A 22,878-nucleotide genomic window follows, 5' to 3' on the forward strand; every position below is an offset into this window, starting at 1 on the left:
AATAACATATTTGACTGTGCAAAGGAAATGATCAGTGAGCTTGAAGACACAGAAGTAGAAATGAATACAAAATAAAGCACAGAGAGAAAAAAGTCTGGAAAAAATGAACTGTCAGTGACTACCAGTGGGACAAACATGTGACTGGCTTTTGAGATAGGGTGGGGGAGTAGAAGAAATATTTGGAAAAAATTCTGAAAATTTGACAAAAACTACAAACCCACAAATTCAGGAAGCTCAACGAACCCCAAGCAGAATAAACATGAAGAAAACCACACCAACAAACCCAATCATTAAATTGGTGAAAAATAGTGATAAAAAGAAAATATTAAAAGAAGCTAGAGGGGGAAAAAAAGAAACAGAGATAGGATCCTTACTCCTTCCCCCATTTCTCAACCAGCTCTCAGCTCCGCATCCAGTTGTTTCACAGCACAGGATTTTTTCCTGGTTCTTACAGCCAAGGATTCATTCCTATTAATTTTCTACAAATATATGATATTTTATAGCTTAGGAAACTGTTTCAAAGTGCTTCACTTACAAGAGGGCCACATTAGAAAGAAAAAAACAACCTAATTGGAAGCACCTTAAGATTTTTAAAAAGTCATCCATGAAAATTTTAGCAACGTGAAATGTTAAATGTGAACCTGTACAGTAGAGTTTAAATTGATAAAGCAAGGTTCAATCAATCATATCCTGCCTCACTGGATTATTAGGTGATTTCTCCTTAAAGGATGGAAATGTACTTTGTACTCTCTTGCTAAAATATGGCAAAAGAATTTGAGGTTTTTTACTCTTCCTTAGAAAATAAGTGCTGTGTGCTGTTTGGATCCTAGAACATCTGACTCATTAAGCCTATAATAACATGCACTCTCACCGGCAGAAGACGAGTCGAGAGTTGAACATCAAAGAATTCTACCTGAGTGTGACTAAACATCCACATGTGACAGAGGCAAGCATGTGACAGCTGCAGCAGGGCTGGGAGCAAAGGGCAAATGGGCTTTTATGCTCGCATTGCTTAGCCGAGGTACACAGCCCGACTAGCTTCACAAATGCTGTACCTTATTCCATTTCAGAAGCTGGGGAAATCAGCACTCTCTTAAGTGGCTGTTGTGGTGAACTTGAAATTAGTCAAAAGAAAAGAAAGAAGACAGACAAAATAAAAAGCAGAGACCCCTTTTCTCCCAGAGAACTCCATTTCGGCAGCACAGTTATACTATTTTACTGTTCGAATGTGGCATTTTCAACAAATCTTATAAAATTTTGCCCTAGAGGCTGTTTTGACTTTTCCCATAAAATAACTGTGTGTATGTGTGTGAGCTGACAAGCATTGGAAATCTGTAAAAGTCATGTAAGATGGTCAAGTGGGCCTCTCCAAATGGCCTCCTTGTCCTGGGGCTCCTGAAGAGTGGGAATTGGGTGGGCAAGGGGAGAGGGCAGAGCTCAGAAATCAACTGCTCCCAAAACATAGGTGGTATTCAAACATGTATTTCTGAGTTTCTATGAAATGCACCGGCCAACTTTCTCTAAGAAATTCACACCTTTGGTGAAGGAGCTTTCTGGTTTTGGCTCAGCACTTGGGTAAAAATTGCCAACACCCTTTGTTCATCTCATGTTTGTGCAAAAGGATGTTTAAATTGATATCCTGTGTTAATTGGCACATACTGTAAATAGTGAAGGTTGGTAATTTCACAAGTGCTCACTTTTTAAAACCTTAAGCTAACGATGATAATAGAGTAAGTTTTGGGCTGCTGTTTTTGTTTGTTAACAAAATCATCTCTACAAGTTGTAAGTCCAGTGATAAAATTCACAAATTGCTCTATTTGGGAAGTAAATCAGAGCCCAATCAGCTAAACACCTTTCTTGATAGTCTTGAAGGAACCTCCTCAATATGCAAGTGCTATTTCCTCTGGCTCAACTGTACGAGCGTGGGAAACTCAAGGCTGTCTATAAGCACACCATCCATTAATTAAGGAAGAAAAGAGAAGCCGGAAAGGATGTGATCTTTCAATGGTGAAATACATATGAGATATAGGAATCTAGAGAGTATCACCCTGTTTCAAAATTAGCACCTCATAAGTGTTTCCATCTTTTGTCTCTACCAGCACTGTGAAATGGTGAGCCATAGGATGAATTCAACTAGTAGACACAAAATAAATAATTCAGGCCCTTCTTGGTTATAGAATTTCATTCTCACTTCTTCCTTCCTCAAACTTCTCAAAAATGAATTGACTTTTCTTAGCTTCACTTCCTAAAGACCTATTTATTTCATCAATCTTCTGCAATCTGGATTCTGTAGTCCACAAAAATTGCTCTGGTAAACGTCACCAGTCACATCCTACCTGCCAAGTCCAATGGCCAGGTATCATGTTACCAAGTGATCCATCACTTTACACCCTTCCCTTGGGGTGGTCTCATCCATTCATAAATTCAACAACTGCCAACATGATAGTGACTTGCAGTCCCTTCTGCATCTGTCATATCAGAGTGGACATTTCTGTCTGCATTTCCCACAGACATTTCAAACTCAACTTGCAAAAAACCATCTCATCATTCACCATGCTCATGACCAAAAGGAAAAAAAGAAAAACCTGCCCCTTTCCCTGTGTTCATTTTAAGTGTTGTTGCTACTTCCAGAGTATTGGGCATTGGGCTTATTAAAAGCTCTGCAGATGATTCTAATGTACTGTCAAGGTTAAGAATCACTTGGTTGGAGTTTAGGAGAAGGACAATGAAGTTTACATGACTTTTCTCAGAACTCTTAGTTCTCTGAGCAGTTCTGACCTTTTGTAGACCCTTTCCTCAAGGGTGGAAGCCAGACTTCTGCCTGAGACTTTGACAGCACCTGTGCTGCCTCTGGGTGCCTAAATATGGGCAATCTATGGGCAGAACACTGGCCTGAGACCTGGCATCACAACATCAGTGAGTAATACCCTTCTTAGGTCAAAAGTACTCTGACATTATTAGTGCCACCAGGTGCTGGTAGCAACCTGCATATATTGCTTGAAAGTGACGGTGCCCAACTGCTCGTCATCCACAGCCTTGAACCTCTGCAGGGTCTTGAGGAGCTCCTCTTCCAGGGGGATGGGCCAAGGCAGCGAGGTTACTAACAAGAATTTCCTCCAGTCCACAAACTCTGAGTTTACGACTAATAAAGATGTTAACTCCTGCAACTAGAAGAAAACAGGAAATGCCATTAGAACATTTGTATGACTCCATCATGAAGCTCTACCTGCTCATGTGTCTTAGTAAGACATTTAGATGAAGGAAGTCTGATTTTAGACTGGCGAGTAGAGCCAGTTCTGACTTTTGTTCCCTCAGGCTATACCAACCAACCCACACCAGACAATACCTAGAAAGTGTTTCACTTTTTGCTTCCGTGAGATTTGTGTTTTTTCTTACTGTTACACAATAGATGTACACATGTGACTCTAGTTGACTTTGTACCTTTTCAACAGAAGAGGGATAAAGACTATAGCTGTGGCTGTGCAAGGGCTCTGCAGCCCATGGGAAAACACTCTCTAACCACTTTGTTTTCTGATACATTCTTAGGGAACAGAATATGATGGAAAGAAAGAACTGCCAGAACCATCTACTATTACTAGTTAGGATCACTCCATTTGGTAGTAATAGATACAAATGGGCTGCGCCTCATGGTCTCCATAAGGTTTCATTGACTTGGCATCATCACTCATTCTTCAAATCCTATGCACGCACATACCACGTGTCTTCAGTTGAAGTTCATTCATTCAAGTTTTATTGGTTGCCTACTAAATGTCAGATACTGTGCAAGTACTGGGTATTTAAAAACTGTTGACTTATGGATCAAATAAGAAGAATTCTCCAAGCTTTGAAACCCAAACAAAATTAAAACTTACCTCAGCTTGAGTGAGGTGCATCCAGCTACTAGGGATGTTGTTTGTTCCTAGGTTCAGGGTTACCAAATCAAGCAGAATGTCAGCAAATGCTTTATTTCCTATTATGCCTACAATACAATGAAAAACATTTCTCAGTTATAGTATGGGACAGGGATTTGTTTCTTTTGCTAAAATAGAATAAATAATGGGTACTTGTATAATCGTTTTATTTATATTATTTTAAACTAATTTTAGAGAAACAGAAGACATTTTGAAAACATTAAAATAATCATCAATTTCCTGGTGTTCTTCCATTATTCTTTCTCGGCTCAGTCAAAATGTCTTTTTTGGCTGAGTAACAAATCATTCCAGATTGGGAAAAATACTGAGACTTTATGTCTTAGTTTGGAGTCTTCTTTGATCTTTTCTCAGAATAGGTTGAATTTCAAAAAGTACTCTAACGTTTCCTCTTGTACAGTAGGGCACAATTTTGGTAAATAGGGGATAAAGGTATTTCAAAATGCATGCAAATCACCACTGTGATCAAGGTAACATGTTTATCCTCATTTTGCTCTTTAGGTCAGAATATATTTGTTTTTATAAATGTAGGGAGATTTTAATTGTTAAATTACCAGATTTGAAAGGCTAATATAATCATCTAATCGGCTGTGTATTCTGAAGTATTTTATAAAAGGTCATTAACCTTTTAAATGCTTTGTCCTTATACACTAATCTACTTTACCTTGTCCAAAAGACATATCTGTTTAGTCTGTTTCTCATTTCCAATTGCATGCACATGCATTAAAAAAGAAACAGGAAAGTAAAACAAATGAATCTGCTTAAAAAGTGTCTAACTCCCATGGCAGAGGTACCTTCCAGAGCTAGGAGAGACTCTTACACGTATGCAGGGATCTTTCAGGTCCAGAGTGTACAGCTATTCTTCTTTGTTTAGGAAAAGGAAGAGTGAAACACAGCCGTAGCATCTCAAATTTTTCTTTTTACAGCTAAATTTCTAGCATTTCTAAAAGTCCAACATGAACTTTATCATTTCCTCTGAACTTTAGGAAAATGCAATAATCCTTTTAAAATTTCACTGGTTCAAACCAAATAAATAATTTTGAGATCTGGAAGGCAATTTCCTGAGTAGCAAGAGCAGAATCTTTCTTTCTTTGCTATGATTGGCCATTCAGCAGCTTATTCAGAAATAAATTCTCTATCCTTTTTGATCAAATCTGAGTATCCAGTTCTACAGAGGTGAGAACACTTTCCCAGGTAGTAGCAATTTCAGTAAAGTGATCTTTATATAATACCACATTGTTTTTCAGATAAGTTAGGCATACATCCTTCATGTTCCTCAAGATGAAACCATAAATAAACTCTACTGAAACCAAGAAGAGGCTCAAAGCATTTAAAACTTCTGGTGCAGCTGTAAAATATTTCCACTGTTTCTTATAGCTATGGTGTAAGCAAAGTGTTGTAAGACAATACTTTCAGTTTACACAGGAATTTCTTATCTGGGGACCTTAACGTGAAATGTGAAAACCACTATAATATTTGACCATGTTACTTAACTGACCAAGAAATGTAGTGATTTGATCTTCACATACAATGCAGTAGCAGAAAAAGATAAACTTACAAATTTTGTTCATGGATCAAAAGGAAACTTTCAATTTGGCCTTAAGTTAGTTAGTTATCTAATGCAACCAACATTTAGAATTATCCAGGAAAAATAATTTTATGCCAGGCTTAAAGGAACTCAGACCACGATCATAGTCTGGCAACCCTTAGCAATAACACCCAGAAAGATGACATCAAAATAACACCATTGCTTAGAATTATACACTTCCACCCAAAGAATGTGTGAATATAGAAATAGAATTAAAAAGTTACAAGAAAACTAATCTTTGGATTTTCGGTTTGTACGTCTGGAAGATGCCAAATGCTTTTTGTGTTTGATGTGAAGACTGATGACTGTTGTACTTTTAAATTTCAGATTTTTGAAACTAATCTTTTTTTTGATATGATCAATAACAAAGTTGACATTTGTCACATTACTAATCACTTTCATAATGGCTTTCTGGGTTTGATGAGCAATCTGAATTAGGTCTTGTGTCACCAGTTGAAGATGGTGTTCTCGTATTCCATAAATGGATAGCTTTCCTAGGGTCAAAGTTATTGATGTCCGGAGAATTCAACTGAATTATCAGCAGATCTGTCATACTATCAGCCTTGATCTTGGCATGCATCTGTGACTTGGTGCGTTTCATCTGACTAAAGCCGCGTTCCGCCTCAGCTGAACTTGCAGGGAGGGTCAGCACGAGGTCCACTAGTGTCAAGATATTTGGATACTTGGGTAAGTAAACAGAATTCACAACATCCCAGGTCAATTCGCGGATGTTCTGAAATCTATAAGGGAAATTGAAAAATGTAAAAGATTGAGACTCAAGTTTTACCCAAATATTTATAAACGTCAACTAGTTTACTTACACTTACCTAGCATAAATCTCTAATTTCAACATGCTCCATTCAGTGTCCACTTCATCAATTTTCACATTGGCAGCTTCCAATACTGGTTCATAATGTGCAATCAGGATGGATACTTCTTTTTCTCCAAATTCTGCAATCAATATACAGGAGGAAAAGTCACATACATGAAAGACACTCATACAAACAATCAAAGAACAAGGATTCAGAGTCAGTGCTTATAGTTACCTTGATTTATCTTTGTGGGCCACAGCTTAAAGCTTCCAATCATGGTTGCCTTCACCACATCTTGGCCGGCATCTCTGAAACAGCCTCGCAGCCTCTTGATAAGATGTGTTAAAACAGTGTTTCTCACGTCAGAAATGTTTCCCTTTCCTCTGAGGCACTTACCATGAAAGTGTGTGACTGAATCCACCCTACGTTCTTTTGGCCCTGGTCTGGGGAGAAAAAAAAAATCCCCCAAATCAACAATTAAATGAAAAAGCACCTGGCAAATGATTTCCCAAGTTGAACAGTCTAGTTTAACAGATCCTGAGGTCATCCCCAACTCCTCACCTTGTTTGATACATTCTGAGTATTTCTAGTGTGGACTGTAAGGTGGCAAATATATCAGCAATTGAAGAATTTCTGTTCTGATTGACTCGGGACAGAATACTAAGGACACTGATGACATCCACCAAGAAATGAATGAATTTAACGATGTCTGCTTGCAGAAGTAACTCTAGAAGTTCTTTGGCTTTCTGATGACTGGTGTCACTTCCGCGTTCATTTGCCTGTAACATAGGCTGAGAATGAAATGGCGGTTTATTTTTCTCCAAATTATAATTTCAAATTGCTCATTAAAAGTATTCTCTGTTATTCTGAAAAACTAAAATAGTATGATATTTCAAAATTACTTACTGAATTCAGTTGCTGGACAATTGCAGGATATCCCTTGAGAAAGTTCTGGAGGGCTGCCTGTAATCCCTGAAGCCACCTCCTGCCTCCTACCTGAGAAGGCATCACAGGTCGGAGGCGAAGGTCTTTGAAGGCAGTTATCAGAGAAATTTTATGAGGAGGAGAATTATGATAGAAGTGATAAAGGCTGTAAAGAAGGTCTCTCACATTGTTGTACAGGGGAATGCTCTGGAACACTGCCTTGTAAGATAGTTCAAGATGATGTGCAAAGCAATACACAGTCAGCACACATGGCTGGATTTCTCTTAAAATCAGGGCCACCCCATTGCTTTCTCTCTCTGAGCCAGGCGCACCGCCACTTCCAAAACCAACCAGTTTCTTTGTCCAGTCTTGGTTCGACAGCCTAAGTTGAAGATTCCTCTCCAGAGTTTTCTCAATGGCATTTTTTATTGCCAGAGGATCCCTCTTTTCCACTGTTTGTACCCCGACAACTTGGCAATGCACTCTTCCTGCATGTGCAAACTGCACATAGACAAGTTCAGCTTCCTTGGCTGAATTGTTTGTGATTCCATCACTGATGATGGAGAAAAACTTACTTTTTACTAGTTTATCTCTTAGATTTTTCCGTTCCACTTCAGCAATAAAATATGTAAATGTTCTTGCTGATTTGTTAGTTCTGAATACTGGGCCAATATCAACACCCTTCATGTCATCCAACTTGCACATCCAAATAAAATCTTTGAGGGGACGTCCAGTCTTGGCGATAGCGTGACACGATCTGAATAAGTTCTCTACTCTCCCGAGGGTTACTTTGCTCACAGTCCTCACCATCAGCTCCGTGGTGGCTCTGTTCACTGGAGAACCACTTGTTGCTTCCATTAATGAAGCCCTGGCATGAGCCTCGCTGAGATGATGTGCATGGAGAAATTCAGTCCTAAAGTTGTCAGTGCCATAAAAAAAACTCACTTGATTTCCCCTCGACTTCACTCCATGCTTACGACACAGGTCACAGAACATAAGATTTAGTATCTCATCATATATAAGCCAAGGGTATTTTTTTAGCCAAATTTTCAAAAATTGATTGTTCCTCTCTGGAAGGTAATGGTCAAGCTTCTGTGGCCTTTTCTGCTTTTCGGTGACTCGATTCACAGCATCTGAAGGATCTCTGCCTTTAAAATAACTCCACATTGTTATTTGAAGTAATCACCAATGTCTACCCTCCGTTTTTCTTAATCTCTTACCCCTACATTTGAACATTATTTCTGGAAAAAATTATACTGAGTCCTTACTACTTATCAGGCATTCTGGTTAGTGCTTTATATTCATTTAATCCTCATAATTCATTATCCTGATTTTACAGTTAAGAAAGTGACCAATTATTATTATTGCCATGTTATGGATAAAATACCTAGGGCACAGAGAGGTTAATTAACTTGTTCAATATCACAGTGCTCATAAGTAGTGGAGTTGGGGATCACTGGCAGGCAGTCCACAGTCCCCATGTTTACACACTTCGCTATTATGGGTTTCTCATAAGGGCAAAGGGTGCTATGGTCTTCCTCACTCTAGAATCTGTTTCTCCATGTATAAGAGGGATGCTGCTTTTTGCTGCCATTCCCTTCCCATGGTGACAAAAAAGAATAACAGGACGTGCACGGTAGTGTGGCTACAAGATTTGCCTTGGACATGTCTTCCCTGCTGCCCCAGCCCGCCTTCCTGGGCAGTGGTAGAGCCAATGTGTTACCAAAAGGGCGTCAGGCCTTGAGACTCGTCCCAGGTGGTCTTGTAAAGGAGCTGTGCCTCATGCCTCGTCTTTCCCTCGCCCCCAAAGCTGTAATTTTTGACATACATTTATTTGTCAGAGGGGGGAATATATATTTATCTGGACAAAAGGGCAAAAAATTTAAAGTTAAACAATGTCTTAAAAAATACCAGTTTCGCCCTGAAGGCAGAGAGCCTAGACCACATTTCTATCTCACTCCGACAACTTCTGGACACTATTGATCATCAGATGCCATTGTCCTCCTGCCTCTCAGTTAGTCGAGGTTATGTAGTGAGACAGAGCAGCGTCTGCTGCTCTCTTGGACACAGTCTTGTCCCCCCCCATCCATGCCTACATCCTTTGGCTCTAAATGCTTTTGCTAATTCTCTCCTGCATGTCCTCTGAGAGCCACTTGAGAGCACAACTCTACCACAAGATCTTTGTGGCCCTCACCTCCTGCCTCTTGCCCCAGTGGGTCTGTTTGCTGTTCCCTAAATACGTCATGCAACCTCAAAGTTTTAATGTCTACTCTATTCTCCCCTGGGCCTGGAATACCCTCCCCTTGCTTCTCTTCCCGAAAGGTTCCATCCAGAAGTTTCCTCCAGGCTAACCCCTGTGGTAACCCACGCAGGCAGTGATAATTACTTCCTCCTTTGAATTCCTGTAAAAACCATGTAGCTGAATGATCAAGTTAGCCACTACGGCCTGGAGTTCTGAACTTACGCCCTGTCTCTGAGACGCGTCCCTAAATCTAAGGGTCCCCAAGAGGGGTTCATAGGAGCGGCCCTTGTCAGCTTTTAGAACAGCATTCCAGGGCTCGAACAACTAAATGCTGCCTCTCTTGAAGAAGATGTGAGGGTACAGAATTTGTTGGACTGTGTTCTCTCCAGAAAGCCTCTTGGCAGAAGCCAAAACAGCGACGAACTGAATCTCTACAGGCATTACATGGAGTACTGGTGGGCTTACAAGGAAAAGGAGTTCTTATGGTTTAAGTGGGGACAGAGGAACACTGCTAAAGTGTTCTAGTTTCAAGAAACTCCAAATTGCTTCCATTGGAGAAAGGACGTTTTCTGATGTGCTTGTCACTTGATGTCCAGAGACAAGATGTACCTACCCAGAGCTTCCTGTGGTACACAAAAATGAGCGTTTTTGTTTCGGATGCTTACAGTCCCTGGAAGCCACATACCTCATGGTTTAACTCTGCCAGGTGTTGCAATGTTTTTCTGGAAGTGTTTTAAGGTAATACTGCAGTTGCCTATTAGAGTATGTGCTCCTTCAGGATACTGAGCTAACATTTTGAATAATAGTAAGAATAGTCTGTATCAGTATTGTATAATGTTATATATTATATAATATTACTATAATTATATAATTAAATGATAATGGCTTAGATTGCAATTAAACTTGCACATTCTAGGTACCACTTTCTAAGCACTTTATATATGTTAATTACTTTAATGCTCCTATCAACCCCATCAAATATGCCACTTTATAAGTGAGGAAAGTAAGACAGAGAGGGTTAAATAACTTGCCCAAGATCGTACTACAGTCATTCAACAAAAAGTGGATTTGAAAAGAGCTGTCTGTCTCTTCTTACCCAGGAATGGGTCGTCTTACCCATCCAATCATGGGTAAGAAGGGAATTAACATGGAAATGCTAGCGTGAGGCCTGACTCATAGGGCCTGACACCATGTCAGTATTGGCTATTGTTATAATTCAGAAAATACTCATTCAATCCCGTCTGGGTGCGGAGTATGCTCATGGGAATGTTTCCTGGGTCGGTCAATGGAAAGAATTGTCTTGCTGATTCACTGACTGTCTCTTACGCTGCTCCTAAGATTCTCAAGTATGATCTTTGCTGGGGGGCAAGAAAAATGCTAGCCTGAAAAATTCTTCCATTGCATTTTGCATGATCTTGTATGATTATCACACATAAGGTCATTTTTTTTTCCTAATGCATTTGTAATAATCATATCAACAAATGGTATTTTATGTCTAACTACTATCTTTACCAAAGATAGTGGCAGAATTTGATCAGAAAAGGAGTGTTGAATATGAACAGTACAGTAAATGATGCATTTTCAATTTTACACTATCTTTAGTAAGGACTATTGTAAGGAAGACTTTTAAGTTTCTTTTTTTTTTTCCTTTTTTCTTTTGGTGAGGAAGATTGGCCCTGAGCTAACATCTATTGTCAATCTTCCTTTCTTTTTCTCCCCAAAGCCCCAGTACATAGCTGTATATCCTAGTTGCTAGTCACTCTAGCACTTCTGTGTGGGATGCTGCCACAGCATGGCCTGATGATCAGTGTGTAGATCCACACCCAGGATCTGAACCAGCAAAACCTGGGCCACCAAAGCAGAGCACGTGAACTTAACCACTATGCCACAGGGCCAGGCCCAAGACTTTTAATTTTCAAGTGTGTTAACTAATACTCAGCAGAAAACTCCTTAAGCTTTAGTTCTTTCCATTTATATCCTTATACTAGCTACTCACAATTATTTAAAGTGGTCAGTCACTTATTTTAATCAAAGATTATCCATTTCCCTCAATTTTATTTATGCAGTGTAATTAAAAGTTATAAACTGTAACTTAATGACATCAACACTCTTGTAAATTTGCTAAAAATTTAAAAAATGTGTGCCTGGTAACATAATGACTGTTACGTGCAAATACCTATGCTTTTGTCCTAGGGAAAAAATCCATCTCTTTATCATATTTTAATATATTTTAGTGAGCTTGAAAGTTGCATCTTAGCCGTCACAGGTTGCACAGGCATATATGAAATAATATAGGAAAGGTGCCTATTTCTTAGCTTAGAAATAATAGCAATTTTCAAGTTCCAGCGGGAAGTTCAACAGGATCACACATTCAGAAATACGCCACTTTCAGTCAGTTGTTCCGGACTTTCAAAACTGTTATCTTTTCAACAAAGACCATCTTTTGAAATTGTAGAGTTCTAGGATAAATACAATGGAAGTTGTTATAAAAGATTGTTTTCCAGTTCGTGGAAGGAATATGATAACAGGCTTCATTTCAAAGATGGATGGGCGCATACCAGTTAAGGCAGCGAACAACTGCAGAACTGAGGAAGAAAGACCAAAGTCAGAGGATGCTTTTTGGGGGCCAAGTGAGATGGGGAGAAGCATAATTATGAGAGTTCCTCTGCGAGGGGCAATGTCAACCTTTGCTGCCTGACCTTGAGGATGTCGTCGGAGAACCTCTATTTCTGCGACTCTGGGATGCAGAAAATAAAATGATTACTACTTTTTCCTTCCCTTTATAATATTAGCAAAAATAATAATGAATATTACCTCTATTGTAATAGCCAACACTGTGCTAAGTATTTTACACATTAAAAAGCAACATATGCAATATATATATGTATTTTTTTCAAATGGTATAATTGAGCTAATAAAGAAAAGGGTTCAAACTAAAAGGGCTTAAATCAAAGATGATAATTCATTTTGAACCATCAAGATCCTCGAATCCCACAGTAATACACAGCTTTGTAAATTACAACCATTATTCTTAAACCTGGGTTCATTCACCCGCGTGACCGGGTGGAGGTGGTTCCCCAGGCAGAAAAGGCCTCCCGGTCTGTTTGCCTGCAGTTCATGCACTCGGGGAAGGAGAAGAAGAGCAGAGTCTCCTAAGCTTTCCCCACGCATCCGTCCTCATGCCTCACGCCTGCACCTTTTCTGGTGGTGGTTCTCTAAACTTTAAATCTTCTCTGTATCCTTGCCATCAAATCACTCTTTAATTCCTTAAATTCCGACCTCCAAGATATTGTTCCCAGAATTTTCCCTGACCAACCTCACTGCACACTGACTCTCTTTTGCTTTGCATTCTCAAGCACTTTTGTAAAGTTCATATTCTGTTCCACAAAGAACCTAAATAGAAGTTGATATTTTCTTCTTCTTTGCTTGCCTTTTCAAATCACACTCTCAGTCCCTAGAGCAAGTGGTTTTCCTTTTACATCTACTTTTTTTTTTTAACGTAACTGTCTTCCTCCTTCTCTCCCTTCCCACCTCCTTTTCTTACTTCTCCTTTCCTTCCTCTTTCTACCATACTCTGAAAATTGATAAATGTATCAGTTGACATCTTTTAGTCCCAAGGGTTTCTAGAGTTAATTTTTAAGACATACACATGTCAAGTTATAGCTGCTATTTGTTACTTATTTTTAAACTTTTAGTTGAAATGCAAACTCTGGTTTTAAGGTTGTATCCAAAAATGTACTATGGTTATCATTACGAACATTAAGGTCCCTTTTGAAAGGGATCATGAGTGATTGATCATTTTCAAAGTCTACTTCCACTTACTCAAACGCCCCAAAACACTTTTAGTTTTGACTTGCTAATTGGGATTTCCTTTCAGTTACCCTAGTAGAGGATTAAGGCAAATTATATTTCATATTTAGAATCTTTTTACACATCTTTTTATTTTATATTAAAAAAAATCGTGGCTAAAATGAAGAGCAAAAGCAACTTTGAAGAAGGAAATATAGTAAAGGGCACTGGGAACCCACACAATGGGGACGAGGATCGAATCTGCCCGACTGAAGGACTGGAGGGACTTCACGGGCTGGCTTTATGACATTGAGACTTCCTTTGTCCCTGTTGATGTTCACAGTTCCTTCCTGACAAACTTGAGTCGGAGTCCCTCCACAGGTGTGGTGTGTGCCTTCGTACCTTGGAGGTATAAACCCGTTCAAGCTGATTAGATGAGCTAGCACATGCCAGGGTAGGTTCACCCAGGAACACGCGTTCATACCTATTCCATCCACTGGGCTTAGCGCAGAAGTCCTCAGACTGAAGGCTATTTCGACTAATGACATTTCATGTGGGTTTCTGGAAATACTGGACTTTTAAAAAATAAATAAAATATAACCATTATGAAAGTGGAATTGTATTAGTACTAGACTAAAGTCAGTTGACTATTCTCTAGGGAAAAATAAGGATTTTCCAGTAAATAGGAGATGTTGGAAGATAAAATAAACTTCTTTGTGAGAGCCAACTTAGTTAAGTGAGAAGGGACCAGAGCTTTAAATCTGAAGAATCCTGAATGATATATGACCATAGGTGAATTCTTAACTGCTGTGTGACTCAGTATCCTGACTACAAAATGGAGATGATAAACCTACAAGACCTGCTTGAATTACTTGTTCTGCCAATTGATGGAATTCATTGAAGATTATCTAGAAGTAGAAAAAGCCTGAATTTTTTTTTAAAAAAAAGCCTGTGCAAATGCTGCAGAGCCATAATGATAAAACGTGAAAGAAATAAAGAATTTATGTGCAGAAAATAACATGTACATATACATGTGAACAGATCCATTAATCAAGTAAGCAAATATTTGTTAACAGCTTTTTTGGTTCTGCTCTTGGTCTGTGAAACATTGAGGGAAAATTCTCTACTGCCTGCCCTCCCTTCACAGACTAGTAGTGGGGGAGACAGAAACACAAACTCATAATCCCAACATAAAACGTAAACCAGAAGCATGCGCGAAGGCTGTCTCTCAATTGCCAGATGGAGTGATGCTGAAATTTACTAACTTGCTGGCGCGGGGCAGGGGAGGGCAGGAGAGAACGCCCAGGACTGAGGATCACCACACTGCCAAAGTACTAGTCACTGTTTTTCTCTTCTTTGTTTAATTCAGATCTGTGTTGGACGAAGCACATAGGAGATAAACTAGAAGAAACCAAGGGCTCGTTTTAACGCCATGCGATCCCAGAGGGCTGGTTTTAGTCATGGGGAACTGATTGCCAACCTGGTTAATCTCAATCTTTTTTGTGCTCTTTTCATGATAATTATTTTCCTACCTTTAGGTGCTATTTCTAAGAACTGCTCTCGAAGATTGTCAAGCTGTTCGATGGTCAGGGTGCCGTTTTCTTCCTTTTCTACAGGCGGAGGACGTATTGGAGGAGGGGGATCTGGAAAGACTTTTACGTCGCCATTAATGAAGAAGTCTTCTTGGTTTAAATACAGTTCATTCTGAATTTTTGTAGATGTTTCAATGTGATAGCGAGCTACCTCAGTTAATTTTTCCACACTGAAAGTGGAAAAATGAATAGGGTTATCCCCATTAAAGATACTATTAGATTAATAGTTTTGCTTATTAGAAATACACACAAAGTTAACACATTATATAGCTAAGTTAGACAATTCAATCTGCATGTTTAAAAATTCTAATTTCCCCTCAAATCCATTTGGTAAACAGGCAGAGTATAAACAAATAAATATAAATTAGAAACAAAATATATGCTCATTCAGACTAATAGTCACACATTTTATACCAAGCTGAACAAAAGAGATTTCATTAAACATGATTTTATTAGTATTAGAATATATTTTACCATGTATGCAAGATTATGTCAAGAGATACATTTCATGCCAAGAATGAACCAGAATAAGGTTATATGGCAGAAAAACTTGTAAAAATATAACCATTAGAATAACACATTTATTTGAAATTAGGATAAACTGTAAAGTGAATCAAATTTGTTAATGGATTTCTAGAAGAGTGGTGTTTCTCTAACTATATATCAAGGAGTCTGATGTGACCTAAGATAGAACTGACAGAATGGCCTCTGATGATATAATCTGTTGACTGCTTTGCTATCTTCAGGAAGAATGACCATGCTTAGCTAAGTCATGGAGTATAAGCAGCAGTAGTTAGGAGGCTCTGTGATGCACTGGAAAGGACCCTAGAAGCTGCGCTCTCTCTCATTCCAGAGACTCTAGTCATGGGTCCTTGGGTAAGTTACTTAAGCTCTCTGAGTTTCCTTATCTTTGCAATGGAGCCAATAACACACAACTCTATACTTGATGGTTATTAATGTTCAATCACATAGGGCATGGGTTTAAGCTGTACTAGGGATTATAGTTATGGCCCTAATTAAAAGCTATTTTCAAGGCCAAGGAAGTTTTGTACATGAATAAATACAATATCATGTATTATAGAGAGGATCTTGTCTATATCTTGCAATAAAGATTGAACATGGCAGAAAAATGCATATTTAATCTGCTCTTAGACAACTCAAGAACACCAAAATAGTCATATACTGAAGATTTTTTTAAATAGTATTTGTTGCTCTCTTTAAAAATACACCCTTAAATTCAACTCTAGCATGCTATATTCGTGAGTGTCCATATAGTATGTATTATTTAATTAGCTTATGCTTGATGGTGTGTGTCTGTTGCCAGGCAGAGGAGAAGAACATTGGATAGCTACTGAGTACAATTCCAGTGGGCTCCTTTTGTAGAGTGAGACCCCAAGATATCAAAATAAGTGCGCCATCTAGTGGAAGGTTACCAAGAGTAACTTTCTCAAGAATGGGAGGGGAAAAAATGCCAGGAAAATGAAAAGCAGGATTGGAAGTTCAAAGGGATCTGATAGCTCTATTTTTTTTTTTTAATCATTGGGAATTTTTGCAATAACCAAAACAGAAAGTAAAGCTGAACAGTCCTAGGTTTTAACTTCTTGTGGCTAGATTCAGAGGTCAGCGATACATATAAACACAACATAACTCTGAGAAACACAGGTACATCTGATAGAAAGGAAGCATTCACACTTGATGGCCACGTGGATGAGAGCTGCATATCCTAAGAATGAAGAAGATATGTTTTCATTCTTGTGACAGGCAGAGAGCAGAATTGAACATCACTCCTCTATGATGCTGAAGAGTAACTGACTTGGCTATCCAGTAGTAAAACTATTTTAAGCACTACTGCACTAAAGTTACCAGGCTGAGGGTGTGTGTGTGTGTTTTATTATAGAGCAACAGATATAAACAACTAGGGTGAAGAGTTTACAACAGAACTTTCCTTATGGGACAAGGATTAGAGAAACAGTTGTCTTTTAGATGGCAGTGGTTGCTTCTGAGAATACTTGCCCTTTGTATTCTACGTAGGTAGAAACTTCTAAATTTTCAGTAAACGTTTATTGTAAACTGTAGTGTATCACAGAATCCTCTGAAATAGCCTGCTTGGCGTGTTTCATTTTATAGATGAAGCCCATGGGGCCCAAAGGGATTAGGCCTGCTGTTGATTTGTGGACAATGAGGGACTCCCCATCTTCTGACTCAGTTGAGAGCCACTTCCACCCTGTCGGGCTGCCTCTTCTTGTCTTTTAGGGGAAAATTAAGAGGATGAGATTCGCTGCCCCTCACTAGCAATGAGAGGCTGGAAAGTCTGTGGAATCCAACAGAAAAGAACTTGGTATTGCCCTTACAAGGGAATCAGCCTAACTGGTAAAACATTCTAGGGAATGACCTCTTCGTCTTCCCTTAATTGGCCTTAACTAATAATAAGTCTGGCATTAGAAAGATATGAAACATTACCTTACTTCTAAAAAATATTTAAAAATTACCTATAATCTTACCTTACAAACTAAGGTCCTCATTGAGTAGTATGAAAACCAAACTCATAAATGATGGGCAAAACTGGATACTGTAATAGAACACTTTGATACATGATTTACTGTTTGAAAAGAAAGAGTCAATACAAATGTATACATGATTTCCTAAAAGGTCAAAATTTCTATTTGTAAGTGTAATTTACATTTGCAAACACCTTAAAAATCTCTGTCAATTTGGGTCTTCAGGAATTAACAAAGTATATTTTTAAAAATTTATGCAATACTTTACCTGGCCATTTCCTTCAAGTACCTCTCGCCAAGCCACTTTTCCATGAGTTTGTACACGTCAACCGCCTTCAATACTAACTCCTCAAGGAAAGCCAATGCTTTTGTCTTTATCAGTTCAAGTCGGAACTGTGTGGCTATCTCTATTTAAAAAGAGAAATAAGGATTTTTTAATGTATTATATGTACATACACTTTCTGATGAATCGAATTCAATTTTAAACCAATCATGCTTCGATTTGTGAAGATTTAGGTACACATCTAATAAGCAATATGGATAACTAATACCTTATCTATCTCATTGAGAAGGAAAAAAGGTAATGTGTGGTAGAATCGTTTGATAGTTTATTTAAACCAAAACCATAACTGAGGTTTACATTTATTGCACTTCATAGCAATATGCTCTTTGGTAAATTGGAATGGGAAAACACAAATAGACAATTTCTGAATTTCCAAAAGGAGGAAGTACAAAGTCTCTTGATGATCTCCCTGCTTGAGAACCTTGGGATGGCAATGCCATTATTCCGTCAGCACTGGGAGAAGTAGCGTGAAGCCTGTGTGTCCCGGGCCTATTGCTGTACCTGGCACACAGTAAGGTCTGTGGATTTGACCTCTAAACTCTCTGCACTCTTTCTTCTTTGCTTTTTCCATTGCTACTGGCCTAGTTTGGGCATTAATTATCTGTCACCTAAACTACTGAAATCACCTCAATCCTATTTTCTCTAAGTTCCTTTGCCCACATTAAATCCAAATCTGCCTCCACACTCCCCAGAGTAATCTGTCTCACCTGCACATGCGATCACAGTCAATCTTCTGCACAGAGTTCTTCACTGGCTCCCAGTTGCCATAAGAGAAAATGTAACTTTCTTGGCAGAGCCTATATGACCCTCCATGATGTAGCCTCCCCATCTCCCTAGTCACTCCTGCCCAGAATATGCCTCAGATTCCCAAGCCACTCACCACAGGTCACCTAGTTATCCTCTTCCCTCCTCACCCTGATTTGTTCCCTAGGCAAATTCCTCCACGTTCTTCCACTTTAGCTCAAGTGTTAGTTCATCCACTAGGACGTCTTTCATGACTCTCCCATGCCGCCTGTGTCCTGTATGCCCATCTCCAATATCACAACATATTATAGGTGATTGTTTGCATTTCTCTTCCTCTAGATTGAGTTTTACATGTGTTTGTTTGTTTTGTGTTTGTGTAGATGTGTGTTTCCCACGACTACTACAGGACCTGGCACATAGTGGAAACTCAGTAAATGTTTATTGTATGAAGGATGGAAATTAGCCGTGCTAGGGATCCTGTATTGAATGAACTGAAAGATGAAGTCTACTGGAAACTATCAAAAGCAGATGTGGGGACAGGCACTGGTGGGGAAGCATGTGTCCCAACTTTCCTGATACCACAGATCTTCCTGTGTTCAACTTTCTTTAGATTTTACTCTTGGGATTATGGAAGCAGGTGTTAGTAGGATGAAGGGAGAGGAGAAGAGGAGAGAAGCAAGGGGTGGAAAGCATTCTTAAAAGCTAATGGTCATTGAGTAGTTAATGTGTCCCAGCTTAGCCAATGCTGCATTTTTATGGTTTTGTCACCTAGTATATTGACCATGGTTTCTTACCAGTTAGGATACTTTTGCTCATTTTCCTATCTTTTTAAATTCCATTTTGATCTACATTATAAGATAACTGGAAGAGCCCGAAGAAGAATATATCTTGTAGAGTCATTGCTGTCTATAGAGAAGGAGGCCCGTAAACACAATTGATCCATGCCTGGCTCTTCTATGGCCTGTGCTCCCAAGAACTCACTTGCAGGGACTTTTAGCCTTTAGTCAGGGTTTATTTTCCTCGTGAGAGGCCTAAATTATTCTTGTTGTAACATAAAACCACGTACGTAGGTAGCCCCAAGCCTTCTTTCAACCTGTAAAATCACACCAACTCTAAAATATTCTGTTTGTTTCTATTTGTTGAGATTTTAATTACTGCTTGTACTCTCCTAACCCTTTCCAAATTCTCCTTGTCTTTTATTGAGATCCCAGCAGGCAGCTGTCAAATCTAGTCTTCATACGGTCGCATGAACACAACCCACTGAATGTAGGTTTCAGTTGGTCAGCTTTGTGTTCTCATAGACACAGTTTGAGCAGCCCCTGGGCTGTTTGCCTACTGGTCCATTTTCCACTGAAAAGTACCATCTTAGTTCTTTCCAACTGTTACCTTCAAATTGAAGAGCAGCAAGATGTTCTTCTTTTATTTTGAGCCTCAGTTTGTTTCTCTTTTCCATTTCAGCCATCTCCTCTACTGTTAGTATTACAGGAGAGGCTTCTGCTGTAGGTGGTGATTTTCCTGAAAGCGCAATATAACATGCTGAGAAAACTGCCAACATACAAGTGTATGCACATGGAAGTTGGACAAAATGAGTACAAAGTGAAATGTGTGGAGCTATAAGCCTCTACTGCCTGGGAAAAGAGAAACCCTGGTCCTGACAGTGGTGAAATATTGACAGACTTTCCTTGAGAATTCTTCACGTGGCATCTAGGCTAGATGCATATAAAAATACCCTCTTCGTGCGGCCGGCCCGGTGGCATAACAGTTGGGTTCGTGTGCTCCACTTCAGGGGCCCCAGGTTTGCCAGTTCAGATCCTGGGCACAGACCTACGCTCCACTTATCAAGCAATGCTGCGGGAGGTGTCCCACATGTAAAATAGAGAAGGATTGCCACAGATGTTAGCTCAAGGCTAATATTCCTAAAAAAAATACCTGCCTTGTGATGCAACAGGGAAAATGAGATGTGCAGCAAGGGCAGGCATGTTTACAGACTCCAAAGAGGGTGAAATTCAGAGTCTGCTGACAGAAATTAGCAAACCCCAACATACCATGCGTGCAATTAGCCACCTGCAGAAGGACCACTCCACAGGGCTATTTGTATTAGCCAAGTGTTTCCCAGGTTCTCATCAAGAAAAGACCAGAGAATAACTTCAACAAGATATGGTTGACATATAGCTGACGGTAGAGAATCTATAAGCAACTTGATCATCTTTTAACTAGTACTTAACTACAAGTACTTCAGTGATTACATAAGAGAATTAGAAAAGAAGAATATGTCAGTATTTGTCTGTGAATTTACCCATTAGAAATGGCTGTGTGATTCCACTTGCAGCCCAGTTTGCAAGATTCTATGTACTTCAATAAATCTTTCTTGAAGTTCTGACCTCAAGGGGTTATGTCTTGTGAAGACATAAACGTGAACAAAGAAACTGTAATAAGATGTAATTACAATAGTAGATGTATGTATAAGTTACAGATGCAACAGAGCTAAATCTCTCTGCATTTCTGTTTTATCATCTGTAAAATGAAGGGACGGGACTCAACCAATTATTCCATTAAAGTAAATTGAAGCATTGCCTTCAAATGCTGCTTATTTCTTTTATTTTTACCATCTGAGATGGAGTAAGGTGATACGTTTTTTATTGGGCCGCTTCTCTTCCCTTTGCTTCAGTTGCAACCCTACCCCTCACCCCCATCCTCAGCACTTTGTCTTAACGCCTACTCATGGCTGCTTAAATGTACTCCATCTGGGAAACGTTTCCCTATCAGATGGAGTGAGGTGACCCTGCTCTCAAGGGACTTGAACGTCCCCTACCAAAGAACAAGGATTGGTCATGTGACTGTCTCTGCTGCTAGACCACAGTTCCGTCAGGGCAGGGACCACGGGTTGGTTTGTTTTGAATTCACAATTGCGTTCTCAGCATCCATCATGGTGTCTTTCACAGAGCAGGTGTCTAACAAACATTATGAGTAATTGACTAGTGGAGTGACTTTGGCTGACGTGCTTTCATCTCTTCCTCTCTTGCCTCAAGTCACTTCAAAAATGTACAAGGGAAAACATTCAGAGAGAGAGTAACATGTGTGCCAGAGCTCATTTCTAACGTTAACTGGAGGTCTCTCCCAAACTGAGCTTTCTTTCTTCTCTACTTTCTCTCATGCCTCTGAGGCAGAGATTTAGGCAAGAGGCCTCCAGGAGAGACGGACTTGCTTGAATTAAACCTGAAACTTACATGCACGTACTTAGCTTTTAACCTTCTCCAGGTTACTGCAGCAAGTGTCAGCTCCTTGGCACACACTTTTCAGGTTACTTAGTGTGATCTTGGAGTTTTTTTAACATGTTCAAAAGTGTCTTTGAGATTCATTTTATCCTGGATACAGTTGGCAACTTGGATAAACAGGTTAGGTGGGATTGGCATGCAATACAATTTGCCAACTAACACTCCAGCTCACAGAAGCCTGGCTCTCTAAGTTAAACCTAACCGAACCCAGAAACCTAACAGGGCTCTGGATGCTAAAACCATGAATACCTTTTGCTTTTTTGTCTTCCTTTTTTTTCTTGGGGGGCTCATTTTTCACTTTTTTATTTGCACTCATCTGAGGAGATTTGTCTTTTGCATCTGCTGACTGGTTTTCTTTTTCTTCTTCCATGAGCCTCTGATGAATTTCAGCAGTGACCTAGTTGTATGAGAGCAATATTTCAGTTAATACATTTATGAAATATGATAATCATTTGGCTTTAGTCATCATTTAATTCCACTGAAACCTCATTCCACTGCAAACAACCACGCCATGTGCTCAGTCTTTACAGAACAGGCACTTGGCTGTTTTACTTAAATGGAAAGCTGGCCCTGTCCCCAGATGCTGCTTCCCCACAGCCGTCTGTGTGGAGGCTGTTCTCTTTCTCAAGCCCTGCCTGCAGGGCATCCTTGAATTTCTTCATTGTCACCTCCAGACTGTGACAGCTCCATGGTTATGCAAAAATTCCTTTCTTTGAGATCTCAGACTCTGTGGACTTAATACTCACTATTCTTCCAAGTTCCTGCTATCTGTTGGCCCCTGAATTGGGGCATTCCCCTACATCAGTGTTTCTCCATCTTTTATTTTCCCCCATGGAGTTTTTAAAACAGTTTCTCCTAATGGCATCCCCTCCATGAAATTTTAACACTGTACAAATGTGTCTGTCTATGTATTTTATGTATGTCTGTGCTTTATACATAAAATGGGCATGAATTTTTCATGCCCCCAACCAAGTTTTAGGAATGCATGCCCTATATTAATTGGGCTCATGGAGACTTGCGTCCTGGGCTTCCATTCTACTCTAACCCTAGACACCATCCCAGGAAGGTGCCGTATTCATGAGGGTGACCTGTCCCACAGCCTAACCTCATCTTTGGTTCTTAGCCTCCTCCACTCAGGGGAC

At 39.5% G+C, this 22,878-nt stretch overlaps 1 protein-coding gene across 21 annotated transcripts in view; it reads right to left on the reverse strand.

The window, feature by feature from the left end:
* The window catches only part of SPEF2 (sperm flagellar 2), a 176,301-nt gene that overhangs the window by 23,160 nt on the left and 130,263 nt on the right, over nt 1-22,878 (reverse strand). For 16 of the 21 annotated variants that reach the window (XR_011530407.1, XM_070587010.1, XM_070587004.1 and 13 more), the window contains 11 exons: nt 21,986-22,133; nt 19,848-19,976; nt 17,643-17,781; nt 14,817-15,046; nt 7,236-8,401; nt 6,891-7,120; nt 6,564-6,772; nt 6,345-6,468; nt 6,073-6,257; nt 3,873-3,979; nt 2,985-3,167 (listed from right to left, as the gene is read on the reverse strand). Coding sequence is in view for 19 of the 21 variants with exons in the window: in XM_070587010.1 (XP_070443111.1) it covers nt 2,985-3,167; nt 3,873-3,979; nt 6,073-6,257; nt 6,345-6,468; nt 6,564-6,772; nt 6,891-7,120; nt 7,236-8,401; nt 14,817-15,046; nt 17,643-17,781; nt 19,848-19,976; nt 21,986-22,133 (2,850 nt within the window). In the remaining 2 variants the exon portion in view is untranslated. The remainder of the gene's footprint in view (nt 1-2,984; nt 3,168-3,872; nt 3,980-6,072; nt 6,258-6,344; nt 6,469-6,563; nt 6,773-6,890; nt 7,121-7,235; nt 8,402-14,816; nt 15,047-17,642; nt 17,782-19,847; nt 19,977-21,985; nt 22,134-22,878) is intronic. The other 5 variants (XR_011530408.1, XM_008512073.2, XM_070587021.1 and 2 more) reach the window with 2 other exon arrangements.

This window comes from Equus przewalskii, chromosome 20 (assembly GCF_037783145.1).
Source record: "Equus przewalskii isolate Varuska chromosome 20, EquPr2, whole genome shotgun sequence".
NCBI lineage: Eukaryota > Metazoa > Chordata > Mammalia > Perissodactyla > Equidae > Equus > Equus przewalskii.